This window comes from Catharus ustulatus, chromosome 8 (genome assembly GCF_009819885.2).
Source record: "Catharus ustulatus isolate bCatUst1 chromosome 8, bCatUst1.pri.v2, whole genome shotgun sequence".
Classification (NCBI taxonomy): domain Eukaryota; kingdom Metazoa; phylum Chordata; class Aves; order Passeriformes; family Turdidae; genus Catharus; species Catharus ustulatus.
Window position 1 is genome coordinate 13544729 of NC_046228.1, and position 25692 is coordinate 13570420.

Sequence of the window (25692 nt, forward strand, 5' to 3'; positions counted from 1 at the left end):
ATGGCTATGCTCAGTGTGTATCCTATCCCTCATGCAACCTCCCAGAGCACCCCTGCACAGCACCCTGCAACCACAGCACCCCAAAAAGGATACCAACCCTCTGCAGAGACCCCCTCGATTATCCTTCCCTCCCATCCCAGGCAGCTGACAGATGCAAAGACATAACAGTAGTGTGCATAGCGATTGTGGTTAGATTTTATTGGTTTTTTGTTGGTTTTTTTGTTGTTGTTGTTTTGTTTTTTAACTCATATAATTATTATAATACAAAATATACAGACTGGAGATGCCAAGCAGGTTGTGGGTCACCATGCCCCGGGGCAGGGGGGTCACACCATGCGACCTACAGCGTGAGTGGGGAGGTGGCAGGTGCTCCACATGGCAGCAAACAATGGGAACCCCAGAGAGCTGGGAGGAGGGAGACCAGGGCCAAAGAGATGGAGGGGTAGAGCCCTCCCACCCTTAGGAGAATGCAAGTGGGAGCTCAGTCCCACAGCAAACCTGGGTCTGTGAGATGAACGGTGTGTTGAATGAACCTAAAAACACATCATCTCTGCAAGATAAATAATGTGTCAAATGAGCCTAAAAAACATGTGATAACTGCAAGGGCTGGGACAGGAACAGTCCCCCCTGGGAAGCAGCCCCATAGTTTTGGCTCAGAGCCCCAGAGGTTAAATTTTAATGTCTCCAACCCCAAGGGCTCAGCCTGGGTCTGGCCCAGCAGGGATGCTGATCCCAGACATCACAGATCAAGCCAGCCCCAAACCACCTCTGGCCAAGGATACAGAGAGTGGAGCTAATCTCCCTGGGGCTGCCAGGGATGGGTACATTCCCCGTGCCTGTGAGGGGCTTCTGGAGTGGGCATGGGATCATTAGCCCATGGGCATCACTCTCCCAGCTATGACTTGGAGTGGTATGTGGACAGGACAGGCCTGCCTGCACACATCCATCTCCAAAGAGCTGGTGGTGACAAAACCACCCAGGGTCCCTGTCCCCAAGGTCCCCAAGCAGACTCTCACATGACCATGCTGGGAAAAGAAGAACCCCCTGCCCCAAGGTGACCCTCCAGCCTGACAGCAGCATGGCAGTGACTCCTGTCTAACCCCAGCCTCGACATTCTCAGCCAGCTCAGCCATGTCACCAACACAGAGCTATGCCTATGGGGACACCTCTCTGCCTCACTGCTCATTCCCCAGTCCCCAGGGAAGCAGGGGATGGGCCAGGGCACAGGAGCAGGGCAAGGTCAGCAGCAAACGATGCCAGGAGCATGGCTGTGAGCCCTATGGGGCCAGAACAGCCACCAGAGACCAGCCCATCTCCCTCTTCCACATGTGCCCTGGCTGTCGTGTCCTCAGGAAGGGTTGGAAAGGATGCCTCTTCACTGGAGCCTCAAAGTGGATCCCTGGAGTCTCCCTGTGCCAGCATCCCAAACCTGAGGGACAGGGGCTGAGGCTGCAGCTCTTCCAGCCCTGCATCATCCATCCTGGGGGAAAATAAATCACCTCCCCTCTGTCCCTGTCAGGAAGAGCTTTGTAGGTGTAACCAGGATCCCTAAGATCAGGGGATGCTCCTCATAGCTCATGCAGCAATGAACCCAAGGGCTCATTTGGCTGCTTTCTCCAGGCACAGCCCCTCTGCCCACCCACTGGCCAGTGGTTCACAGTGGACACACTGGACATGCTTCCCACAGCAGGGCACAGCCAGGGCAGGGGTGGAAGCTGAGGCAACGGCTGTGCCCATCGCAAAATTTTATTGGTTTCTAGATAATGTTGCTGGAAGATTTGGGCTGGAGCCAAGACTGGGGGCTCCTGGGGCTGGGCAGCATCAGGGGAGGCGAGCTGTGGCTGCACAGGGTGGGGTGCATGGGGAAAACCTCTAGTGCAGCCCAAGGATGCGTCTTTTCCACCAGGATTGGGTGCAGGGAGGTCCATCCAGGTGAAATTCTCCTCCTGTGCCAGCCATGCCCATGCTCCAACATCCCTGCTTGGGATCCCCCAAGAAAAGCAGAGCTGGGCCAGGGGAAAGGGAAGATCTCAGCGCCAACTGCATCTCAGGGAAGGAAAGCCCCTTTCCATAGGGGTGTCTGTGCAGCCGGAGGAGGGGAGTCTCAAAGGAAAAGTCAAGAGAGAGAGGAAGGTTCTGGGCCCAGTGTCAGGAGAGCTCTTGTCTGGAGGCAAGTCCGGGAGCTAAATCACGCTGTCGAAGAGCTGCATGGATCGCATGATGTTCTCGTCCTGTCAGGAGCAGGTGGGAAGCAGGCAAGTTGGGCACAGAACAGCAATCTGGGCAGCTCCCCCAAACCTGGCTTTACTATCACAGCAATTCTGGCCCAGGGATTACAGGCAGTTTCCAAGCTCAACTGGGATCCATGGCTCTCCTCATCTGTATGAGGAAGGTGGCATGGCTACAGTTCCCAAAGCCAAGCTCCAGCCTTGCCTCTGGGAGCTCTGGCTTCAACCCCTCTCTGCAGGAAGGAAGCAGGAGGGACAAAGGTCCCCAAGGAAGAGGGTGGTGACCTAGCTCAGAGAAGAGTTTCTGTTGACTTTACCTTCTGGCAGGACTCCAGGAACTCCTCGATTGTCACCACGCCATCCTTATTCCGGTCCATTTTCTGCAGACAAGCACAGCACAGGGGGCATAGCAGGGACAGCCCCTGCCCTAGGGAGAACCTGGTACCCCCTGCCAGATCCCACAGGGACTGGACACAGTGCACCCCTGCCCCCAAGCATGCCCAAGCACCAACAGGACCAGCACAGCCCTGCTTCATCCTCAGAGTGGGGTGTTTCCTACTGCACCCACTGCAGCTCTGTGCTGGAGCTCTGCTTCCCCAGGATGGACTCAGCTCACCTGGAAGAAGTTCTCCACATGCTCCCGTGGTGCATCCTCCCTCATGGCCGGGTAGGTGTATTTGCCCATCATGTCGTAGATGGACTTCATGATGTCCAGCATTTCCTGATGGGAAGGGGAGCAGGGTTGCAGTGTCAACATGGGGCCCTGCCTCCTCCTGATGCCCAACCCACACATTTTTCTTGATGCTCCTGAAGGATCTGTGGGGAACTCAAATGTATTTGTGCTGGCTCTCTGCACAGTGTGGGGCCATGTGTGCTCATGCATATGCAATGGAGCCCCAAAGCTGCACACCACTCATCCACCCTCCGCCCCAGAGTCACACCAGTGCCAGGGGGTCAGGAGGGACATTTGCAAAGCTGAGCGCAGTTAAATATTGATCCCCCAAGCTCTCCTCCAGAGCTCAGACAATACCCCTGAATTCTGCCCTGGTCCCTGCCAGGTGCAGACTTGTGCTGGCCCTGAGGACCAGTCTGGACACCCCCATCCCACCTCTCTGGTGATGCAGCCATCTTTGTTCAGGTCATAGAGGTTGAAGGCCCAGTTCAGGCGATCATCAATGGTGCCCCGCAGGATGGTAGACAGTCCAGACACAAAGTCCTGCAAGGATGGACAAGGCAGGCAAATGGGAGTTACAGCCACAAGGGGCCTCAGAGACACAGAGGGTACAGCCCTGCTTGATTCTTCTGCAGAGAGGAACTCAGCCCCATAGCTGATGTGCCATGGGCCTTGGGGCTGACAAGGTAAAATGTTTGGTATCAAAAAGAGTTGAGGGAGAAAATATTGCTTAACCTTGTACATTTCTCACACTACTCCTTTGGGTCACAGCAACCAAGAAGACAATGAGCTGCTGTTCAGCTAAAGCCTGAACAAGACCCAGCCATGGCTGTGTCTGCCAGTCTGGGTCCCTACACAGAAAATACAGAAAGCCCGTTTTTTTTGCTTTTCATTGGTTTTCTGTTGCCTCTGGGAATTTAATAAACTCCACTAGGTCTGCAAAGCTCTTCTTCCATCTGCAACAGCTCTGCTGACCCCAGCCCATGGTCCCTGGAGGGATGTGCTTTCCTTGCCCCACTGCACCCCATCACCCCCTCCTTGGCCACAGCTCACCTCAAAGCTGACGGAGCCATCATGGTCGGTGTCAAAGGCATTGAAGAGGAAGGTGGCATAGGTGCTGGAGTCTGCAGAGAGACAGCATTGGGGGGTGCTGTGTGACCATCTGCCCCACAGAGGCACCCATGTGTATGGGGACAGGGATGGGAATGGGTACTCACCTCCTTGAGGGAAGAACTGTGAATAGATCTGCTTGAAGTTTTCTTCGTTGACAATGCCACTTGGGCACTCCTGCCAGGGCAAGGTCACAGCGTCACCTCCACATTGCAAAGAAGGGCTGAGCACCCCCCAAAAACCCGTGGCTCCCTTGCCTTGCCCCCAAGCCCTGTGCACCTGGTGGGGTGGCTAGAAAGGCTGCTTGGAGCATCTCCATGAATTTTTGGGCTGCACCCCTCACTGGAGGGGCTCTGAATCCCAGGCACCCAGGAAGGGGGCTCTCTACACCCAAGGAAATGGAGCACAGGATCAGGGTGTCCCCACTGAGCTCCCTGAAGGTAAGATCAGGCTGTAGCCTTATATAGACTTCAGCCCCAAGGTCCCAAAACCTTTCACAAGCAAAGCACCACCCCGAAGTGGACATGGCAGCAGAGGTGGGGGCTATTAGAGCTGGTCAAGGGGTACTCACATTCTTGAAGCCTCGGTACAGGACCTGCAGCTCTTTGCGGGTGAACTTGGTCTGCTCCTGGAGCTGATCCAGCCCCTCAGGGCGGTGGCAGACGGTGGAGAGCTCAAACTCATCCTCAACACTGTCTGCAAGGAACCCAGGGGAAGAGAGGGTGGCTGAGGCCAGCACTGTCCTGCCCCATCTTGTCACGCCAGGGGGCAGGAGAGGCACCTTGCACAGCACACTCTGTCCTCTCGCACCTGCCCAGGCTGACGCATTTTTGGGATGCTCTGCTCAGCCAGAGCTGGGTCTATGCCAGAAGGGCACACTCACAGACACCCTGGCTTACAGACCAGAGACTGGCACTGGGCAACAACCCCCTCCAGTACAGGCCAGGCTGGGCACAAAACAGGTGTGAAAACCCCCCAGTGCTGAAACCCTCCCTGCCTGCCCTTCTCCCACCAGCAGAGGAATCTGCCCTGTGGAGTTCAGACCTTTGATGTCCTGCAGCACCAGGGCTCACAGGAGCAGGAGAATTGCCCCTCAGAGCCCTCAGCCCCAAATACCACCCCACCCAGCCTTTCTAGATTATTTTCTGCCCACTGTGTTCCCACCTTCATCGACAGCTTCTCTCCACCATCTGCCAAGCTGCACAACCATCACCCTAGACCCCACTCAGCCAAGAGGGGCACACAGCAGATACTCCCTCTTCATGGGATGGTTCAGACCTCGCCCCTTCATACTCACCTTTTCCCAGGGGGGACTGGCTTGCACCGTGGAGCTGGGAGAGATCCTGACCAGGGGCTTGGACTCACCAAGGTACCAAGCCCACCCAGTACAGGGGGTTAAGGGACTCTGCACTCACTCCCTGCTCAGCCTCTTCCATCGCCCCATCACACCTCCATCTCCAAACCGACCCTAAGCTTAGAGAAACAACTCCCCACCCCTCAGACCAGTGCCGGGAGGGCCCCGCTGCCCTGAGCCAGCTCCCAAGCGGTTCTTGCCGCTGTGCATCCCGTGGGAGCTGCTCCAGGGAGATGAAGAGGGAGAAAACCAGCCTGTGAGCAGGTAAAGACAGAGGTGGGTGCAGAGCCCATGGGATCGGACCCCTCCAGGGCAGCCAGGATCCTGACAGCCAGGGCAGGGGAGAGGTGGAGGCGTCCCCTTCCCGCAGGCAGGGCCAGGGCGGAGAGCAGGCAGCAGCACCGCCGGGACAAACACACACAAAGGCAAGAAGAAGCACTTGCTTTCACTGAGCGAGGGGATGGATTTGGGCCGGCAGCAGGGCAGCAGTTTGAGGAATCGCTGCTTCAGCGCTTTTTTAGTTTGGACTGGCGGGTTGCCTGGAAGAAAGAAGGAGTCACCAAGCAGAAGAGTTAACAGAGCATCAGCCCCCGGTCCCGACGGGCAGCAGGGCTGGGCACCCGGCGCGGGGTGATCGGAGCACATGCAGCGTGAGGCTGAAGGAGCAGGAAGGCTAAACCCAGCCAGGCTCTGGTCGACCTTCCTGCTCAGCCCCAGGACAAACCCAGCACTGGAGTATCCATCCTTGGGAAGGATGAGGACAACCCTGCTATCCACACCCAGTTCCTCTGTACACCCCCATCATACCGGGGTGCAGTGGAGACTCAGGAGCTCAGAGAATCAGGAAATGGCAGAGCCAGACTCTGTCCTTTAGCTTAGAGGACAAACACCTGCTCTCTGGGGACCCTCTCCAAGGGGCCCTGCAGGGAGACAAAGTAGAATGAAGCCCACGAAACAGCCTGTGGCTGAGCCAGGGCATTGCATCCTCCCTAAGCTCAGGCTGGGTTTGATCCTGCTGGCATCCAAGGGCTGAAGGCAAAGCATGCACCGGACCCCCCATGCAGCCCAGATTGCAGCATGCACCCCCACCCCAGTGCAGCACTGGGACGCGAGCCCAGGGACCTGCTTTGAGACAGCCAGAAGGGGAACGGGGCTCAGGGCTTTGCCTTGCCAGGCCACAGGGCTGGGTGAGGGACTCCCCACACCAGCCTGGCCCATGGCCATTGCATCCAAGTCACCCTGCATTAACAGTAGGTCCCTTCACTGTACTGACCCCACTGCCACCCCCTGTTCCCCCATTTGGGCCCCAATGGTTTCACTCAGCCCCATCTCTCCCAGCTGGTGTTGCCCCATGGCTGCAGACCCCTTCCCTCCCTTCCCACAGTGCCTCAAGCCAGCAAACTCAGCTGCAGGTAGGGAAAGGAGGAAGAGGAGGGGATGAAGGACATGCTGAGCTCCAGCCTCTGAGGGGAGGCAGAATACCAGCATGGGGACAAATGGGACAAAAGGTGCAAAGTCCCTTTGAGGCTCTGGTTTGTCACTGTGTTTGCAGATGTCCAAGCATCCTGTACATCTGCAAGCAGCAGGTCACAATGCCTATGCATCCTGACCCTTGGTTTTGGGGTTGTTTCTCTAGGGGTCTATCAAATAGCTGCCAGAGAAGCCCTTTCTCAGCCTTGTGGGGCTAAGCTGAGCCCCAGATACCAGGAAAATGGTGTTGCATGGTACCCAGCTCCAGGACAGGGACATGGGTCTGCATCCAGCAGCCACTTCTAGGCAGGTTGGCCCCAAAGTGCCCACAGGCAGAACCTGGGACCCTCTGAGCTCACACCAAGGCAGCTCTATCATTCTGGGGGATGGAGGATAGCTCCAGGAGGTCATGGATCCAGCAGGACATCATCACACAAAGCCCCTCAAAGAGGGCAAATTCTCCCCAGGGATGTGGCATCCACAGCAGGGTGACAGTGAGGTGCAAACATAGAGGGATGAACAAACACATCCCCTGGCATTTGTCAGGGGGTGACAGGGACAAGGGTGAGGAGCACGGTCTTGGCACTGACAGAACAGCACAACCTGGCTCCTGTCTGCTCCAGGGTTTGCAGGCAGGTGAGGAAAGAAGACTTTTCTTTCCTAGAAGTGGGTATCAGTTGTATCTAAACCATTATTTTGTCCCAGCTTAGACCCTTCCAGGGTCTTCATTTACAGAGGGAAAGGGAAATTGCACCTTTCGGGCTTCCAAGGATGCTCTGGGGCCAGGTCCCTCCAGCAGAGCTGAGCTGTGGGAACAGACCTGACAGGCAGAAGTATCCCCTTTGCTGAGGGAAGGGACAGGGTGGGCAGAGCAACACCCAATGCCAGGGTGATGGACCCGGGAGGGAGCAGGGCAGGAGGGAAACCACACAGCGAGAGAGATGCAACAGAGAGTAAACTGTGGTTGGACTCACAGGGGCAGCAGGTATAGGCACGTGCAGTAGGTCAGGTCGGGTGCAAGTTACACTTTAGTTTGTTATAAAGAAGGAAAAAGAAAAAAAATAAAGAACATGGGCGTTTTCTCAAGGAGGAAACCAAAGGGGGCCCAATTCCAGGGTCCCCAGGGCAGGGGAGGGAGCACATTCAGCACATGCAGCTTAACAACAGGAGAAGGGTGGCCAGGACTGGGGTTTTGCTGTCCTGGCTTTAGTGAACTCAAAGGCTCTGCTGAGTAGGACACACCACCCCCTTTCTGTCCCCAGCATCCAAACCACAAGCAAGCCTGGCAGCTCCTCCTTCCTGGGAAACAGCTCTGCCCAAAGATGAGGAGCAGAGCCCAACCACGTGCTGCTGCTCTGGACACAAGGGACATTGCAGCTGTCCCTGCCAGCAACAGCTCCTTTTCCAGATGCCACTCTGCTCTCCACCCTTCTGCAAGGGCCATCCAGCGGCTGGCACAGAACAAAATGGGCTGACAGGGTTTGAGCTGCGGCTGGAGATCTGTTAGGTTAAGTGGCTTGCTGCTTCCCGTGCATCACTCCACAGCTTCAAAACATGCAAACACACACAAACTGAGACTCCATCCTTGGGTAGCACCAGAAGGGGAAGGGATTTCCCATCCCCACCTCTAGAAGCTGTTGAAATGAATACCAAAGGCTGGCTCCCTGCTCCCAGCAATAATTGCCATCAGGATGGCCATGGACCACTCCGTATGGAGCCACCAGCAGCTGATGTGTCTTTGGAGGCTGGATCCAGTCAATGCCACCATGCTGAGGGTTACCCAGTGCTGGGCTGACACCCCATTCCCACGGAGGACCCAAGCCTGGGCTACTCCATGGTCTCCCCACAGGAAAGCAGGACACAGGGTCAGTCAGATGCGTAATAATGTCCCTGTCCTCCCATAGAGCCACAGCCACCAGTGCCCTCCCAGTGACAGCTGGATGGGGAGACCAACCCACCCCTTCATGGCACTCTCGTGCTAGAATCCACCCTCAATAACAAACCAATAGGCAATGCCAAAACATCATTATCAGTAACCTGAGAGTTATAAATGCAAATCAATAAATGCGTGATCATGATGGGTGGAAAATGTACATCCCACAAGACTTCCCCAGTGTCCCCAGCTCCAGGGAACAGCACCATTCCAGGAGGGGAGCAGAGCACCAGCAGCCCCATAGCCATACAGCACTCACAGCCCCTGCCTGGCCCCGTGGGCCAACACAGATTGCCCTATGGGTCAGCTGACAGGTCAGGAGGAGCTGATACCCCAAGGCTGATCTGAACCCAGCTGCCCCTAAAACCTGTGGCTGACAATCATCCCTGTGCAGGGCTCAGACACACAGGGAGGTACCCAGCCTCAGGCAGTGCCACCAACTGCAGCTCTCTGGGGTCTGCAGTGACAGTCAGTAGGAGGAAGAGTGAGTTTCCCCAGCTGTCCTGCGGAAGTCAGGATGTATCCCACTAACTGCAGCTCTGCAAATGACCCTCATCAGTCAGCAATGCAGAGCCAAGTGTAGCAAAGGTACCAGACAGTCATCCATCAGAGGAATGAAATCACAGCTGGCATCTCCCAGGGCCAGAGAGTCCCTGTTCTGGGGGTGGGACAGAGCTGGGAGCAGCAAGTCTGCCAAGCGAGCTGCAGTTCGTGGGACGGCAAAGGCTTGGGACCACGGGGGACAGTGCCAGACAGAGAAACACTGCACAGCCCTTGTGCTGTGGAGCTCAGGGGCTCCCCAAATGGAGCAGACAAAGCTGCAGGACTGGGACAGCCATATGCATCACTCTGCTGCAAAACCTACACACAGGGACACATCCTGCCCCCATCAGCACCTCCTCCGGCAGCAGGAACCAGTGCATCCAAGGTGCCAGAGGAGCTACCCAAAAAAATGCCCCAGCAGAGCAGCAGCTCCTCTTGGCTGCAAGCAGTGTGTTCCACAAGAGAGCTAGTGATCTGCATATCCACTACCCAGATGCCATCCATGCCCTCCACAGTAAGGCAGAGGGACAAAAGGTGGATGTGCTTCAGCCACACTCCAGCCAGGCAGTTCAGGGACATCCTCCATGAGAAGGGGGTTGAAAGCACCTCCTGGGCACAGCACCCTCCTCTCCTCCCTCCCTCTGCTCTCCTACTAGTTGCTCCTCTGATCACTCCTAGCCACACTCTTCCCATTCCAAGATCTGGCTACCCAAAGAGATGTGATTGGCAGTCCATTTCACAGTATCCCCAGTTCCAGCAAGGAGGCAGAGGGGATGGAGGCAAACCAACCCCAAAACACATTCATGCAAAGTCTATTGGCAGCCCTTGTCTGAGCTGGGACTGTTCATGGCACAGTCGAGGAAGGCAGCCAAAGGAAACAAGGCATCAGCACCATGCAGCTCCCTGCACTCCCACCCTCACCAGGCACAACCAACAGGTCGTGTATCCATTGCTCTGACATATTTTGGGTCCTCTTCTTTGGCCACATCCAACCCTATCCTCAGTGCCCACTTGCCAATCCAGGAAGTTCAACACCCAGAGCATCTTCTTTCCTCAGCCCTGGTACAGCCCTGCAGGGAGGGCAAAGGGGCTGTTCCTCTTTTCCTATGTTTTCCCCATAGCCACCAATTCCTGTAGCAGTGAGAAAGCTTTGCCCTGCCTGGTGCTGCACCCCACATTCATGGCTCTTTCTTCCCAACTCACAGTTATCTCCTCAGCCCCAGTTACCTGCAGTCCTTTTCCCCATCATCTGAAAAAGCCCATCCCTCTGCATCCCATTGCCCTGAGGCTCCAATAGCCCAGACAGTCTCCATCCCCCAGCACCCCACCCATCACTGCATCCCAGTGCCTCAAGACTCAGATATCCCCCACCCTAATGCTCCCAGACACCCTAAATTTCTAGCATCCTGCACCCAACACCACATTCCAATGTCCACAAATATTCCCACCCAATATTCTAACACTCTGAAACACCCCCAGACATGCTCACTTCCCCAGCTCCCTGCACCCTAATGCTGCCAGATACTCCAATGCCCCCCACAACCACCCCTGCCCCCCCACCAAAAAAAAAATAAAAAAGCACTAACCCACAGTAATTCTTCAAAAACTCCCCTAAGCACCCTGCAGCCCTCGGGATAGGAGGAGCACCTCCACCACCACATCCCAATCTCATTGCAACCCCATTCCCATCCCTGTCCCCATCCCACCTCCCCTGGTCAGGTCGATGATGCCCAGAGCATGGAGTATCTTGAGGCTGGAGCAGAGCAGCAGGATGATGCCCACCGTTTGCAGCCCCTGCAGGTCCCAGGGTGCCTCAGCAGCCGCCATCCCCCTGACACTCAGCCCCAGCCGGCAGCTGCTCTGGCAGCAACAGACCCAGCAACGCAGGAGAGGGGAGGGCAGGGGAGGAGAGACCTGCCTTGGCCCTCCCTCTTCCTGCCCTGGCACCCTCTGGGGTCCCTCGGGGCACCCAGGTTGCAGAGAAGGAGAGCCCACAAAACCGCCCAAGGGACTTAGGGGTCAGCTCTCCTCCAGGGCACCCCTGCACTACACAGCCTGGTACATGAACACACAAAGGGGTGCAGAACGGGCACCAGTGGGTGTATGGAGGTGGAGGAGGCTCAGCCACACTGACTTCCACCCCAACAGCAGCTCGTGGTGGCACTGGAGCTGAGCAGTCTGCAGGGACCCCCGAGTTCATCACACACTACTGGGATGCTGCTGCCACCAGCCCGGGGACCGGCTCTGCCCAGGAAATCCCCTCTGCCCCATCACAAACCACCAAACCCTCTCCCCAACAGTGTCCCCACCTTGCATGGCATGAGTTCCCTGCCTTGGAGCTCGGCCTTGTCCACTGATCACCTCCACAGACATCTGCAACCCTCATGTCCTCCCTCATCCTCTGCATCTCTGCACCAGCAAGTCAGTCACAGCCACAGCTGGGGGCTGCCAGCCCGGGGTATGTTGCTTGCTGCTGAAGAGAAATGTGCTCCGCAGCGTGCAAATATTCCTCAGAGGGTGCTGCCTGTGGGAGGGCAGTATGTCAGGGATAGCCAGGGTGGGTGCTCCCCACAGCACACCCAAAATCCTGCTTTAAGGACAGCAGGACAGAAACTCCAGCCTGGCAACAGTGGTTATTAAAAAGTTGTTTTCAGACAGTTGTCTATGCATCTCTCGTGTAAAAGCTGCTTCTGACACAGCCACCTCCTGCCTTAGCAGGACATTTGAAAATGAGACATTTTCCTGTAACCTGGGGCCAGGATGCTGTATCCAAGCATGGATGGCACATCTGACATCCCAGTTACTGCACTCCAGGGACCATGGACTCCATACTCCCTAGAGCTCAGTCCAGGGCACTTCTATTCCCACCTGGGGTCTAATCCTGCCCCTCACAGGGGAGAGGTGAAGGAGATCTCATTGAGCTCTCACAGGACCCTGCAGCCCAACACAACCCTGCACGAGAGAGTCACAGCCTCTCCCACTGGACTTTAAGGTTTCACCCTCCAGTAATAGAGCAGGACTACAAAGAGGGGCAGTCCTAATAGGCTCCTTTGCTCTCTACATTTCTTGCTTTTTCTTCAGCTTGTGATTTTCTCACTTCCTTGTGGCTGAGTGATCCCCTACCCCTCTGTCTGCTGGCTCAGAGCCCATCCTGGGGCAGAGTGGGGGCCCTGCTCCATGTCCAGCTGGGTCTCCTTGCTCCCCTCTCCAGGCACATCAGCAACAGTAAGAGAAAATCAGGCCAGAGGGAATTGGGAAGGAAGCAATGTGAAAAGTGATTAACACAAGGCCGGAGGGAGAAGAGATTCAACAAGCTAATTAGGTCTGGCTGGGCTGAGCAGGACGTGTCACCATGCAGCAGCAGTGGCACAGAGTGCACTACAGGTACTGTGGACCTTGGAGAGCTCAGGGCTGTTGGAAGAGCCAACCCTGCCCAGCCCTAGAGCCAGCTGACAAACCTGCTTGCCTTTGGAAAGGCAAGGGTTAAATCCACTGCATATGGGGAAATCTCTGCTGCAGCCCAACACACCCAATCCCAAACTTCAACCTGGAGTGCCTGCAGCTGCCCTGGTCTGGATTTCGATGCTACAAGATCTACCCAGCCCTGCACGAAGCTCACCTTGACCTCTGGGGTCTGTCAAGCTCACTAGGCTGGATGACACCCTGAGCCCAGGGACCAAAACATCACACCCCAAAGTCTCTCCTGCAGCCAAGATGCAGCACTCCTGCCAAAGAGGTTCCTGGAAAGCAGGAGGAATCAGGGCTTGGCACAGGACCTCGCTCTCACCAGAACCTTGGGAATGCTCGCTTTCTCCCTTCTCCAGAGAGACCCTCACCCTGAGCCAGCCATGAGGAGGTGTCCATACTGCCACCACCCTCCTGCCTGGCACCTTTTGGGGTGCCAGTGGCACCCAGGCGTGATGCTGCTCCCTCCTGTTTCTCCACAGATTTCTGGAAGGGTTTGGCACCCTCCCAGCCCTGCTTCTCTATCCACATCCTGAGCTCTACAGCAGGAGCAGCCCCCAGAGAAGGCAGAGGCCAGCACACCCCATGCTGGGGGCTCTCCAAGACACCCCCAAATCCTGCCTGCCACCCAGCATGTACCCTGAACAGCCAAGGCAGGAACAGCCTCGGGCAGGCACCAATTATCCCGCCGACAGCAATCTGCAACTTCATTTAATATTAATCTGTGGCTGGGCTACGCGGGTGGCTCTCCCGCCTTTCCCCTCCCGCCATCCCTCCTCCCAGCCGGGACCGATTGCTCTGCACTGAATTATTGATGCTGCACTTCAAGAGGCAAAATTGATAGCGTTTCTCTCCACCTGCCCCATCCCGAGTGCTTGGCCAAAGCAGGGTCTCAGCAGAGGACTGAGAGCCTCCTGCACGGCTCTGCCAGGACATGTTCAGGGCTGGGGATAGGCATGATGGCACCGGGCAGAGGTGGGATAACACAGTCCCTCATTGATTATCCAGCTGGTAAATTGCATCAGTTCCAGCACTGATCACCCTGGAGATCCTGGAACAAAGTGCACTCGTGGGAGATGCTCCATTGCTGCTGCCAGACAGCGGCTGTGTCCATGCCACCAAGGCTGTGGCAGGGTCCAAGGGGGTACAGTGCCAGAACAGGACAAGGGGTTGCAGACAGCACTTCTGTCCAAGCCCTTTCTCAGAGAAGTGCCAGCTCCAAATGAAGGATGAAGTGCTTGAGGCCTCATCCAGCTGAATTTGGGACCCCACCAAGCCTGGAATTCCCCCAAGATCTCATTGCAAGATGCTCCCACTGAACCCTTCCCCCAGGCTTAGAGGGGTTGGCTTGCTCCCCTCTGGAGCTGCTCCACTCCCAGCCCATCACTGGGGTGGCATGGCACAACCAGCACAGCCTGGGCAGAGAAAGAGCCACAGGCAGGGGACCAGCAGGGATGGAGCAGGGAGAGTGTGGGCCAGCACCGGAGCAGGGGAAGCACCGCCAGCAGCATCGATTGCTCTGGAGCAGGTGGCAGAGCCCTGGGTCCATTAGCAGACCCAGGCCATTAGTGTTTGGTTTCAGGCTCTTTGTGGTCTCTGGGCTGTCACTGCTGACGGGGCCATGGCTTGTAAACAACCCCTGGAGGGGACACAGTATTTTCCAGCCCCAGACACTGCCTGGGACCTTCCCTGGAGAGCAAAATCCCACCTTCTGCCTCTCAAGTCAAGAGGGGAAGCGACTCACCCCCATTCCAAACCACTGCTGTTCACATAGAGGACTCCTCGCAAAGTACCCAGGGCTCAGCTTAACCTCAACCTATTTCTGTGCATTAAGCAACATATTTCTCTCTCCTCTGGGCACCTTTAGGCAATGGGAATAATTGCTGGCAATCCAGGACACCTGGATCTCATTCCTACCCTCACAGCTGGGGTGTATCTCCAGCCAAGCCAGAGGGAACTGCAGCTTCTCAGCATGGGAACGAGGGTGGAGGGGGACAGGCATGCCCCTGTTCCTTCTGCAGGGGTGACCTGGACAAGGCTGGACACAGGACACCCCATCTCCAGCATCCTTCTCTGGCCCATGCTAGGGAAAAGTCAGTTGCAGATGGACAAGGAGTGTGCCCCAGGAAACAGAGGAGCCACACAATGCAAGGAGTGGCCCCTGCCTTGTCCTGAGCCCCTCATCAGGGTTACTGCAGGGGCTGGGGAATCTCTGTCTCCACTCTTCCCACTGCACCTGGAGCTGTAGAACAGCTGCAATCAATGCCACCAATTTTGGTCCAAAGCTTCAAAAAGCTACATGGGGAAGCAAAAGCACTGGGAAAGGGGAAACAGGGTCCTGGCACCCCCAAATCACCAGCAGAACTGGGGAGGGGGAATCCACCATGGGCACAGTGAGCATGTCTTCCCCTGACACTCAAAAGGCAGGATGTCTGTCAGCTCAGTCCTGCCTCAGTTTCCCTCCTGGTATGAGCCGCCTAGGAGTTCTGCTGCTGGAACAATGCGACTTAGCAAGCAGTAATGAAAACTTCCACCCACCTTTCCTGTCCTGCAATCAGGTTCACAGGATCAGAGGGAGAAATCCCCCCAAACTGCCCCCTCCCTCCTTGTCCCCAGGCACAGCCAACCTGGGGGGCAGCCTCAGGGTGCTGTCTGCTCCACTGCTTGTGGAGGTGAGCATTCACCACTACACCCAGCACATGTGGGAGCCAGCACTGGAGAAGCACAGCTGACTATCCCAGGGCACCAGTGGAAACTGTCTGTCTCCTCCTCACCCTGTGCATGCCCCGATGCCAGGGACCAGGCAGGCTGCAGCATCCTTCAGAGAGGTGTGTACAGGCATGGGCAGGGCTGTGGGGACCCTTCACGCCCCATCACCCTGGCCGTCCAAGGAGCACCCAGCCAAGCAGTCCTGGCCTTGCTCCCACCATGCACAGAGTCCTCTGAGCAGATCCAGGCTCTGCCAAGTGTGTCCCGTGCACACCACTCAGCACAGCCCATCACAGCTGGCCAGCTCCCTCTGTGTCCCCCCACCCCGCCCAAGGGCCACAGGGAGCCCTGGGGAAAGCCAGGAGCAGGGAGCCCAGCATGCACCCATCCTGCCTGAGCCTGGCTGCTCTGCGGACTGGTGCTGAGTCCAACACCTCATGTGCAGGGTGAGGTGACCATGGTCTCTGGTAACACCTTGCTCCTGTGAAGGTGCTGGAAAACACCCTGGTGCCTACATATATGGTCACACAGAGTCCCAGCCCACAGCACCCCAGCACACATCAAAGTCACCACTATACAGCAGCCACCTTGCCAGCCCTGTCCCCTCCCTACATCCCCAGCCACAGGCAGGATACTCTGCTCCTTGCATCCTATGCCCCTACAAGCATCCAACAGACACCAGGACTTCATCAGGGATGCAGCAGCCCTGGAGCATCCTTGGGGACAGCTCTGGACACCCGCCACCTGCCCCTCACGTCCCCAGAGGTGACAGCACCGCCCACACCCGTTACCTTCCAAGGACACAGGCTCGAAGAGGCCAAATTGCTCCAGCACCTTGACGAAGAGGACCAAGACCACCAGCACCGCAATCATCTCAAGGCCTTCCAGGTTCATGGTAGGGGTGTCTCATGGCCCCTCACCCCCTCACCCCTCCCCACCACAGTCCTTGAGCCCCCTCACCCCAGCACCTCAGCTGCCAGACCATGCATCCCCAGGGACACCTGCCTGTCCCTGGTGGGGGTTTGGCTGTCACCCCTACTCAGGGGCACCTGCCATCAGCCATGGGTGAGCCAGGGGTCAGTGCAGGGCTGTGGCAGGAGGCTCAGGGAGCCACGGCTGAGAGCCCTGACAGAGCGAGTAAGAGTGGAGAGAGGCCAAGTGGAGGGAGGTGTGGGGGGTGGCGGGATGGGGGGGGTCGGAGGGGGAGAGAAGGCATGCCCTCCCATTCCAATGACACCACCTCCATCGATTTGCTTAATGCAGTTGCTAAGGAAACGGGCCACAGATATTAAAAGGCACTCAGTTCCCAGGGGTGACACGGGGAGGGGCAGGACGCTGGGCACTGGCAAAACATCCAGGATGGGGATGACTCAGATTTGTCCTCTGTGCCCCAGACATGTGTCTGCCCCATGGGGACCAACTTGGCTAAACACCTCAACATCTCCCTCCTGGAGAGTGTCTGGGGCAACAGCTCCATCTGCCCCATTTCCAAGCAGACAGATGGGTCCACCTGTTTTGCTGAGAACACCAAGGGAAGATGGGGAGCAGGTCTGGGGAAGAGGCTGGGAGCAGAGTCTGTGATGCAGAATGTCCAAGACACTGCCAGACCCCCAAGTGGTGCAGCAATGATCAGGAGAGGAGGAGGTGCAGGGGCTAGGGACCCAGCCAAGGTCACACAGAAGCTGGAAACAGAAGGTGAACCTGTGCATCTGTGTGCCTCGAGCACACATCCACATACAGCCAATGGGGCTAAATTTAGCTCCCCTGCTCTTTTTAAACAGCATTCCAGCCCTTGCCTGGCTGTTTGATCACAAGCCACAGGGATCACCGGGGATCCAGGTACCCATGGTCACTGCCTATCACCAGGGCTCAGCACCCCTTAGGGTCTTCCCCCAAGGAAGCTCCCCCATTGCTTCCTTCAGGGATGCCTTGCACTGCCCATCTCCAGGCAGACAATTCCCACATGGCACACGATGCAAGACCACTGCTAACTCCAGCACTGGTGTGGTAAGCAGGGAGCAGGGCTGCTCCCATGCCACTGCTGCCTCCCACCCTTCCCAGGTCATCCCAGGAGCAGGGGCAGCTGCCACAGCTACAGGTGGGGTGGCCATATCGAGACTACAGAGCAGACCCCCAGCAAGGGCTCCCTCACACCAGTCTCCCGGGAGCCCCATCTCCAGCCCAGTAGGCTGCAGGTTTGTCCCCTGGCAGGGGATGGAGAGGGCTGGTGCCTGAGTCCCAGGCCGTGGAACAGCCTGGCTACCTAGTGGATCCATGTCACCAGGCTTGGCATCTCCCGCCCACCTGGGCCAGGCTCCCAGGGTTGTTCTAACACCAGCAGAAGATGCCAGAGATGCATCAGAGGCATCTTTGGGAAAGAGCTCAAAGTCTTCCCTGGGGAAACATTACTCAGACTGGAAGTTTTCAGACCTGGCATTTCCACTTCTTGGAAAGAGCTGAATTTCCAGGCACTGAGCCTGGATTTCATGTGCTGCCTCGCAGTTTTGCCCTCGAGTCAATCCCTCCGGGCTGGGCTGGCACAGACCTGTTGCACTCTTGCAGGAAGTTTCCCCACTGATGTCAACTGCATTTTTAAAGCCACTTTTCTTGCTGAGCCCGTTACAGCCCATCCTCTCCTCAAGCCTCCAGCTGCTTCCAGTGCCAATGTCTGTCCTGCAGACAATGAGTCTATTTTTGCAACCTGGTTTTGGCCAGACATAGAGGGAGAGGAGCCCTTCCAGCCTGATCTAGAGGATTTAGGGCAGCTTCTCTGCAAAGGGAACCTGCTGAACCCATGTCAATGGACTGTCATCACCCCTCACACATCTCTAGCAGCATTGTGGGATGCTGGGGCTGAAGGGTACAGTGGCAGGTCAGTCACTGAGTGACAGCTTCCCCACCTGCCCTTGTGCCTCTCCTGTGCCAGCTGTCCTCCACAGTGGAGCAGTGACAATTCTCCCACTGGCTGCCATGTCGGGATTACACATTTCCATGCTGGAGCCATTAAAAAAAATCTCCATTGTTTGCTGCCAGCATGACACAGAATCCCACCAGGACCAGTGTCACACACTGTGCCCAGCTCCCAGCATCCCCAGACTCCCCAGGGTTTCTTGCCCAGAGCATATTCCCTCCGACTGAGGGCAGCTCCAGATGGGCTAGGTATGACAAAGGATCACCCCTTCACCTCACCAAGGTCCCCAGGATGGAGGAGACCACATGTGGGATGTCACCAATGGAGCAACACTGCCTGCAAGGGATGCTCAAGGGCACATGTACCCCACCAGAAGTGTGGGACAGGGCTTCGCCCCCCACCCCACTGAGGGGCATCTCTCCCAGGGGGGCTCCTTGCCCCTGCAGCCAGTCAGCATTTGGCCATGCTGTGGGAAGTGCCTCAAGGCTCCGGCTGAGCTGTGCAGAGAGAAGTCTCACAGATGGATGGAGCAATGCATACCCCGGGCAGGAGAGGTTCTGCACGTCCCCAGACATGTGATGCCACTTTCACCCCTCCTGCCCTGCTCCTCGCCTTGGGGTCTCCCCCTGCAACCCTCCAGTACTCACATCCCACTGCAGCAGGGCTTGGAGAGACCCTTCACTGGGGAAACTGGGACCCCCATCACATCCCAGAGCTCCCCAACACAGCAAAGGACCAAAGATGTGGGTCATGCCCAAAGAGACCTAGAGCTCCAAAATGCAGATTGAGACCCGAGCATGAGCTCCAGGTACCCTACAAGAGTGGGAGGCTCCAGAGTCCATCTACATCCCCATCTCACAGAGAGGGGCAGCAGTACCTAGACACCAGTAGCACATTGGACCCCGGAGCAGCCCTGGATACAGCCCTGAGCCACAGCTCAGTCCCGGGGCTGCTCTCACACACATCAGGGCAGGACCACGGCCAGGAGGAGCTAATGAAGTGACTGATGAGATGGAGGTCTCCCAGAGAGGCAGAGAGGGAGTCCCCAGTCCACCTCTGTCTCACCAATCATCTGGCACACCTCACCGCTTGGTTTGTGGAAGTGGCCAGGCCGGGCCACCCTGTCCCCCCATGTCCCCAGCCCCGTACCTTCAATGCCGCTGATGATTTTGAAGCAGCGAGTGGTGAACCAATAGGAGATGAGGAGGAGGATGGCAATCAGGGAGGCATAGAGCAGGCTGTCGTTGTGCAGGGATGTCCTCTCCATGGCTCCATGCCCCGTGCCCACTCGTACCCACAGGCAGCCCCGCCGTGCTATCTGGGGCAGCCCTGTCCCGGCAGTCCCCCTGCCAGAGGAGCGGCCACCGCGGGCAGGGAGGCGGGGGGCCGCACGGGCAGGCAGGCAGGTAATTGGGAGCGTTGTGTGAGAGCCAGGCTCCCAAACCAATTACCTTAATTGTGCTCAGACAGCACATGGCAAACAGTTAAAAATAACCCTCCTGGCCCGGGGGGAGAGTGGCACCATCAGCCAGGAGAAGGAGGCAGGGGGCAGAGAACAGATGGGGCTCTTTACACATGTGGCTGTGTCCCAGTGCCATGGGGCCAAGCAAAGCATCACCACAGCCCAAAGGCTGCTCTGAGTTCCCCGATGATCTTGGGATCCTCAGGACTCAATCCCTTGCTGCTACACCACAGGTGAAACTAGGAGTCCTGGAAACAGGGCTCCCTAGGGAATGATGCTGCCAGGATCTCTGCTGATGCCTGTGTCTGTCCTTGCTCCAGACATGGGGCCTTGAAGGAAGGTGTCTCTGCAGTTCTGTCATCCTGGAGAGACGGATCTGGCAGAGAGGCACTGCCATCTCCTTCCCTGTGTCCCACAACAGCACCTCCCCAGGGATGTCTGTGATCAGCATCTGTTTCTCTCAGCCTGGAGTCAGAGCCAACCAGGCCGGTTCCTATCCTGTGATGCCAGGTGCATTTAGATGGTGCCACTGTGGGTTTGGGCACACTCACTCACAGATCCCAAACCCCAGGGGATTAGCTGCACCCATGCCTGAGACGCTTCTGGCCCCTGCATGGTGCTTGGCCTTATCTGCTGCCCTGTGTGACAGCTGAGGAAGACACTGGACCCAAGTGTTTCATCCCACACCCTCTTTGCGTACAAGATGTCCCATCCCTACTCCACACTCACAGCCAGGAGCTGTGACCACCTGGGTGTAGGTGAGGAGTACAGCACTGCCACAGCTGTGCCCCTTTCAGGGAGCAGAATCCAGGCATCCAGATCCATCCCTCCCTCCCTGCCCCAAGATCAACGGCTCTGAGGATCCACAGGTGACACAGGACTGGCAAAGTGGCCCCACATGTGCCCATGGCTCAGCACTGGGGGAGCAGCAGGCCCTGTAACCCTGTCCCAGGACCAGGCAGCCCAGGCTGGCACTGAGTCCAGGCCACCTGTCCCACTTTGGGCTGTGACACTAACAGCCATAAAGCACCCCACACCCAGCCACTCCCGCCCTGGCTCTCCAGTGCAGCCAGCAGCACAGTCCTGCCACACAGCTAAATTTAAACACCTCGCCGGCCACCTGCTGGGTGGTGTATAAATAACCCCTGCAGTGGGGCTTCTTGCTCAAAAAGGAGCTCCATGCACACAGCATGCCACAAGCACACCCAGAGCCATCAGGTAGCCAGTAGATGGTCCCTGTCTCCATCCTCCCAGCACAACCAGCAGCTGGGGATGGGGAACTGCTCCCCACTGTGGGATGGCGCAGATGGAGATGGAGTAGGGCAATCATCCATTGTCAAGGGACCTGTCTCTTCAGGAGGGAAACATGCACCTTGACCATGGCCAGGATCTGTCCTCCTTGAGAGCCACCTCTGTGCTATCCCTAAAGTGCTCTTCACCCAGTGCAGCAGGATGTTAGGGTACTACTTCCACAAAATATGCCATAGGACCTGCTGGGACACAATGAGGTGATGATCCCTGGGCACAGCTGGGCAGCTGCTGGCCAGGTCCCTTGGGTGCTCCTGACCTGCTGGGGGGCCAGCCTGATGGATAGGAATTTCTCCTCTTTTTTGGTTCTCGGGGCCATCATCCATTAGGGAGAGTTAAATTTAGGTTAAAGCTGATCCCTTATTACCTTGCTGCTAATCAGAGCGCGAGCAGATTATTAATAAGCACATTAAAATATTGGTGAAATGCTATTTTTGGGAAGTGAAGTCACAGTTTTAATCTGGTTAATTGATTGAGTCATTCCTCTTTGCCCTCCGTGGCAACCTGTCCTTGGACAGCTCCCCAGGGCACCCAGCCAGGGGACCCCTTGCCCCAGGCCCACCTGGTCAGGAACCCAGTGCCTTCTGCAATGAGCTCCAGGGAACGTCCTTCACCTATGCCGGAAGGACAGGGTCACTGCCTCCCAAAAGGGAATGATGTGGTATGATGACAGCTAGAGAGGGGTCAGCATCTTGGTGACCCAAGGATTGAGCAGCAGCTGGGGAGGAGGGGAGCTGCAGAGGAGAGAAGGCTGTGCAAGCCCCACATCCCACACCCAACTCAGATCTGCCTGGCTTTGGGTTTCACCCCACTTTGGTTTTCTCAGAGCTTGGGAGGACACCAGGAAGATGGTTAGGGTAGTCAGTGCCCATGTCCAGCAATGCCCTCTGTGCCCATCCCAATCCCATGCATGCCCAGCAAGGCTGCAGGGAAAGCCCTTGGTTCTGGTTAGCACCACACATGGTCACTCCAGAAACCCAGTCCCAGGGCTACAGTCCCAATGCCGCAGTACCCAGCTGTAAAGCCTGGGACACTGGGAGAAGGATCTGCAGGATATCCTTGCAGGGGGTGGGGTTGGGAGCATCCCAAGGTCCCATTCCCTCTTTGCTCCATCACCTGCAGCTCTGCCCCTCATGCCCTGGGCTGGACTCAGCTGACTCATCCTCTGCCCCCTCCACTCCAGGCAAGTTGGCTGGTGCCCAATGGAGCCAACTAGCGGGGATGGACCTGGCAGTGCCTGTGGCACACCCAGCCTCCAGAGCCTGGCATGCTGCTGGGCTTGGGGACTGTCCCCTGCTGTGACTGGGAGCCTCCATCCCAGGGCTTGGGTCCCCACTTGTGGGCAGGAAGGTAGCACGTCAGCTGGACATGGCTCACAGGTCAAATATTGCTCCCACATCCCAGCCTCCAGGACTGTGCTAAGTCCATCTCCATGCTATCCCTGCATTTCTCTGCCCCTAAGGACAGGCACAGGCTCTGGAGACCCAGGGGTTTCTCCAGGCAAGGAGGGGACAAAACCTGGGAGGGATTTTCCAGGCAGGCTGAGCCCTGGCAAAAGCAGTGCAAGTCCCAGCCCTGCTGAGAGGCGTGACGCTGCCACACTGGCCTAGCAAGGCTTTCCCTGCACTCACAAGATGGTGCATCCCTTCCCAGCACTGTTGGGGCCCAGAGGGGCAGCCCAGTGGTCCTCAGCAGGGCAAGGCCACGGGGATGCCAACTTCATCCCTGTACTGGGATGCAAGCACAGGAGTGGGAGTAGGGCACCTGGATTCCCAGCATACACAGGCCCATGATGACCTCCCCAAGATATGCCCACTGGGTTTAGGAGGTGGTTCTGGGTTCACACCCAGAAGAGGGGGTTATGGGCAGCTGGCAGGGCACTGCAGGGGCAGGCACAGGCGTGAGGGTCCTGCCATGGCAATAACAGCAAACCAGGAGCACACAGCATGAAGCTTTGTCTCCACGACCAAACATCCCAGGACAAAAGCACAAGTAGATGCAGGCACCAGGGTGTGTCCCTACCCTGGCTCATGGGGCACACCCAGGGCTTCTTTGTCCAGCTAGATGGAAGGCATGGCTCCAGCCCCAGAGGAGTCAGATTCCTTGACTTGCCAGGAACCGTCAGACCAGCTGCAATTTATTTGTACAGCAGTTCTTTCATGCTCCACTTTGCCTCAGCCCCCTCCCCAAATAAAACATTCCCCTCACCCCAGGTCCACAGGGAGCCTTCAGGGGCTTTTGTTGCCTCCTGGAACCATCTTCAGCTTTGCTCCACACGGAGCTCAGTGCAAACCCTCCACCAGAGGCTGAAGCAGTCAGCACCTAAACAGCATTCTCCCCTCCTCAAATAACCCACAGAGCTCACCAGACAGACACCCTTCTCTCACAGAACAGACACCCCGTGTCCCCCAGGGCGGTACTTACCTTGGGAGAGCGTCCCGGTGACAAACTGGTAGAAGAAGCGGATCACCCGGCCCAGCTGCCTCTTGCAGCGCTGCTGGCAGTGGCTCATGGCTCCAGCTCCCAGCGCTGGGGAAGGACCCAGCCGCACCCCCTCCCGCTCGTCACACAGCCCCCCAGCCCCTCCGAGCAGCGGCCGATGCCCGGGGGAGGACTGAACCTTTCTGCCCGGGGCGAGCCTGCGGGCATCGGCGTCCGGTGCCGCCCGGCGGAGCGGGCAGCGGCAGCGCCCGGCAGCGCGGCAGCCGCCGGCCCCGCTCCCCGGCGGCGGGCAGCGGCAGCTTTGGCGCGGGGATGCTCCGGTGGCGGTGGGTAGCGGGACAGAGGGTCCGGCGGGGGTGTCCCTCCCGAGGCTCGGGCTCGCGAAAGCGGACCGCCGAGAGGGAGCGGGATGTCCGGGTTCGATCCCCGGGCCGTGCCCTCCCGCCGGCCCCCTCCGTGCCGCAAAGTTGCGGGGAGCGGCGGGGAGCAGAGTCAGGGTGACGCGGGGTGCCGGGGAGCCCAGCGGTGCCGGCCAGCCCTCCGGCAGAGGCGGATGGACGCCTCCGTGGCTGGCAGAGCCTCGGGTTGCCCCTGGCTCCTGATCCGCCCCTTGGCACCAGCTCGACCCGGCACTTCACGCCCCGGCTGGCCGGGAACCAGAGGCAGGTTGGTATGGCAACCCGCAGACTCCACAGGTCCCGCTGACCAATGAGGCACCGCTGCATCCCAGGGCCGCCTCTCTCCAAGAGCAGGCAAGGATGCTCCTTCCGGAGGGAAGCCGGCACCGAGAGTATCCTGCATCCTTGGGCATCAGCCATCCACTCCCACAATCAAGAGTTGTGAGCATCCTGCATCCCTGGACATCAGCCCTTCATCACGGCAAGTGTCCTGCATCTCCAGGCATCCACTTCTGCTGGCTCCACACAGGGGAGGAGTCAAGGATGGATGCAAGGATAGGAGGAAGAGGAGTCAGACTCCGAGACCACCCAGGCTAAGAGCTGCTTGCTCCAAAACTCAGACTGGCAGCAAGTTGCTAATTGCACACTATGTCAGAGTCAGCGGACAGACTGAAATATGGTAGCAGTGGGCTTTCCCTGCTCCCAGAGCCAGCCTGAGATGGTCTGTGCAGACTCAAGACAACATCCCTTTCCCTAGTACCACTTTCCCAGCTGTGTTCCATTTCTACAGTGCATTCACACCCCATAGCAGCAGGATTCTATCAGTTCTGACTCCATCCAAGCTCTGTAATCTCATAAATTTCATCTCTTATTAATAGGAAAGGAAGCGAACAAAAAGGAACCTGATGGAAATTACAGCTTCTGTCCCCTCAGGGATGGAAAAGAGGGTGGAGCCATTACACAGACAGGAACAGCCAGACTGTCCAGGCCCTGCTAATGCCTCAAGAAGGAGCCCAAAGAGAAGGGGCAATAGCACCAACACTTCCCACCATCCTGTACTGGGGTTGGCAAAGGAGAACCTCACCTCCTGCTGCCCAAAAGAAGGGCCATCCCCTCCAAACCAAGCCCCCTTGTCTGCCCCCCCCCCCCGTCTTATACAGGCCATGGCCCTGAAAAAGGGGGGCAGCTGCCCAACGGAGTGTCTGCACACATGACAGTGTCCCAGGGTGAGGGGGACCCCAGCAGGGGATGCTGTACCAGCACTGCATAGCTGAGCCAGGTTTGGAGAGATCCTAAACAAGGCACAACACACAGCACAGCAGGGACTTGCAAACCTTTAATAACAAATCCATAAAGCCCTAGGCCAGGGAAGGGCTGCAAGGAACATCAACCTCACAAGGGATAGGGACCAGTCCAGGCCAGCTAAAGCATATTGGGCAGCTCAGCAGATAAAGACACAGATGTAGATACAATCTGTGAATGCAACAACTTGTCTGAATCTACCCCTGTGAACCACTTGTTCCCAGCTGAAAGTTCAGAGATTTGGGTAGCCAGCAGTGCCCAGTCCACCTCTGCCACCTTCCGGGGACAGGTCTGGGGTTTAGGACCCTCATCCATGTCTACAGTATCCAGGAGCTCTGGCTCAACCCCACAGCACAAACACACTGGGAGCTTCTTGCAGTGATC

The 25692-nt window shown here is 57.3% G+C and overlaps 1 protein-coding gene across 8 annotated transcripts in view; it reads right to left on the bottom strand.

Annotated features, from left to right (window-relative positions):
• Positions 1-162: 162 nt before the first annotated feature.
• Positions 163-25692, bottom strand: part of KCNIP2 (potassium voltage-gated channel interacting protein 2) — a 43213-nt gene continuing 17683 nt past the window's right edge. For 2 of the 8 annotated variants that reach the window (XM_033066780.1, XM_033066777.2), the window contains exons 2-7: positions 4583-4707; positions 3955-4188; positions 3337-3444; positions 2845-2949; positions 2546-2608; positions 163-2231 (exon numbers count right to left, since the gene is read on the bottom strand). In XM_033066780.1, coding sequence (XP_032922671.1) covers positions 2184-2231; positions 2546-2608; positions 2845-2949; positions 3337-3444; positions 3955-4188; positions 4583-4707 — 683 coding nt within the window. In that variant the 3' untranslated portion in view covers positions 163-2183. Of the gene's footprint in view, positions 2232-2545; positions 2609-2844; positions 2950-3336; positions 3445-3954; positions 4189-4582; positions 4708-5808; positions 5905-11017; positions 13527-16276; positions 16395-23590; positions 23832-25692 lie in introns of those variants that run through there. The other 6 variants (XM_033066782.2, XM_033066779.1, XM_042779547.1 and 3 more) reach the window with 6 other exon arrangements.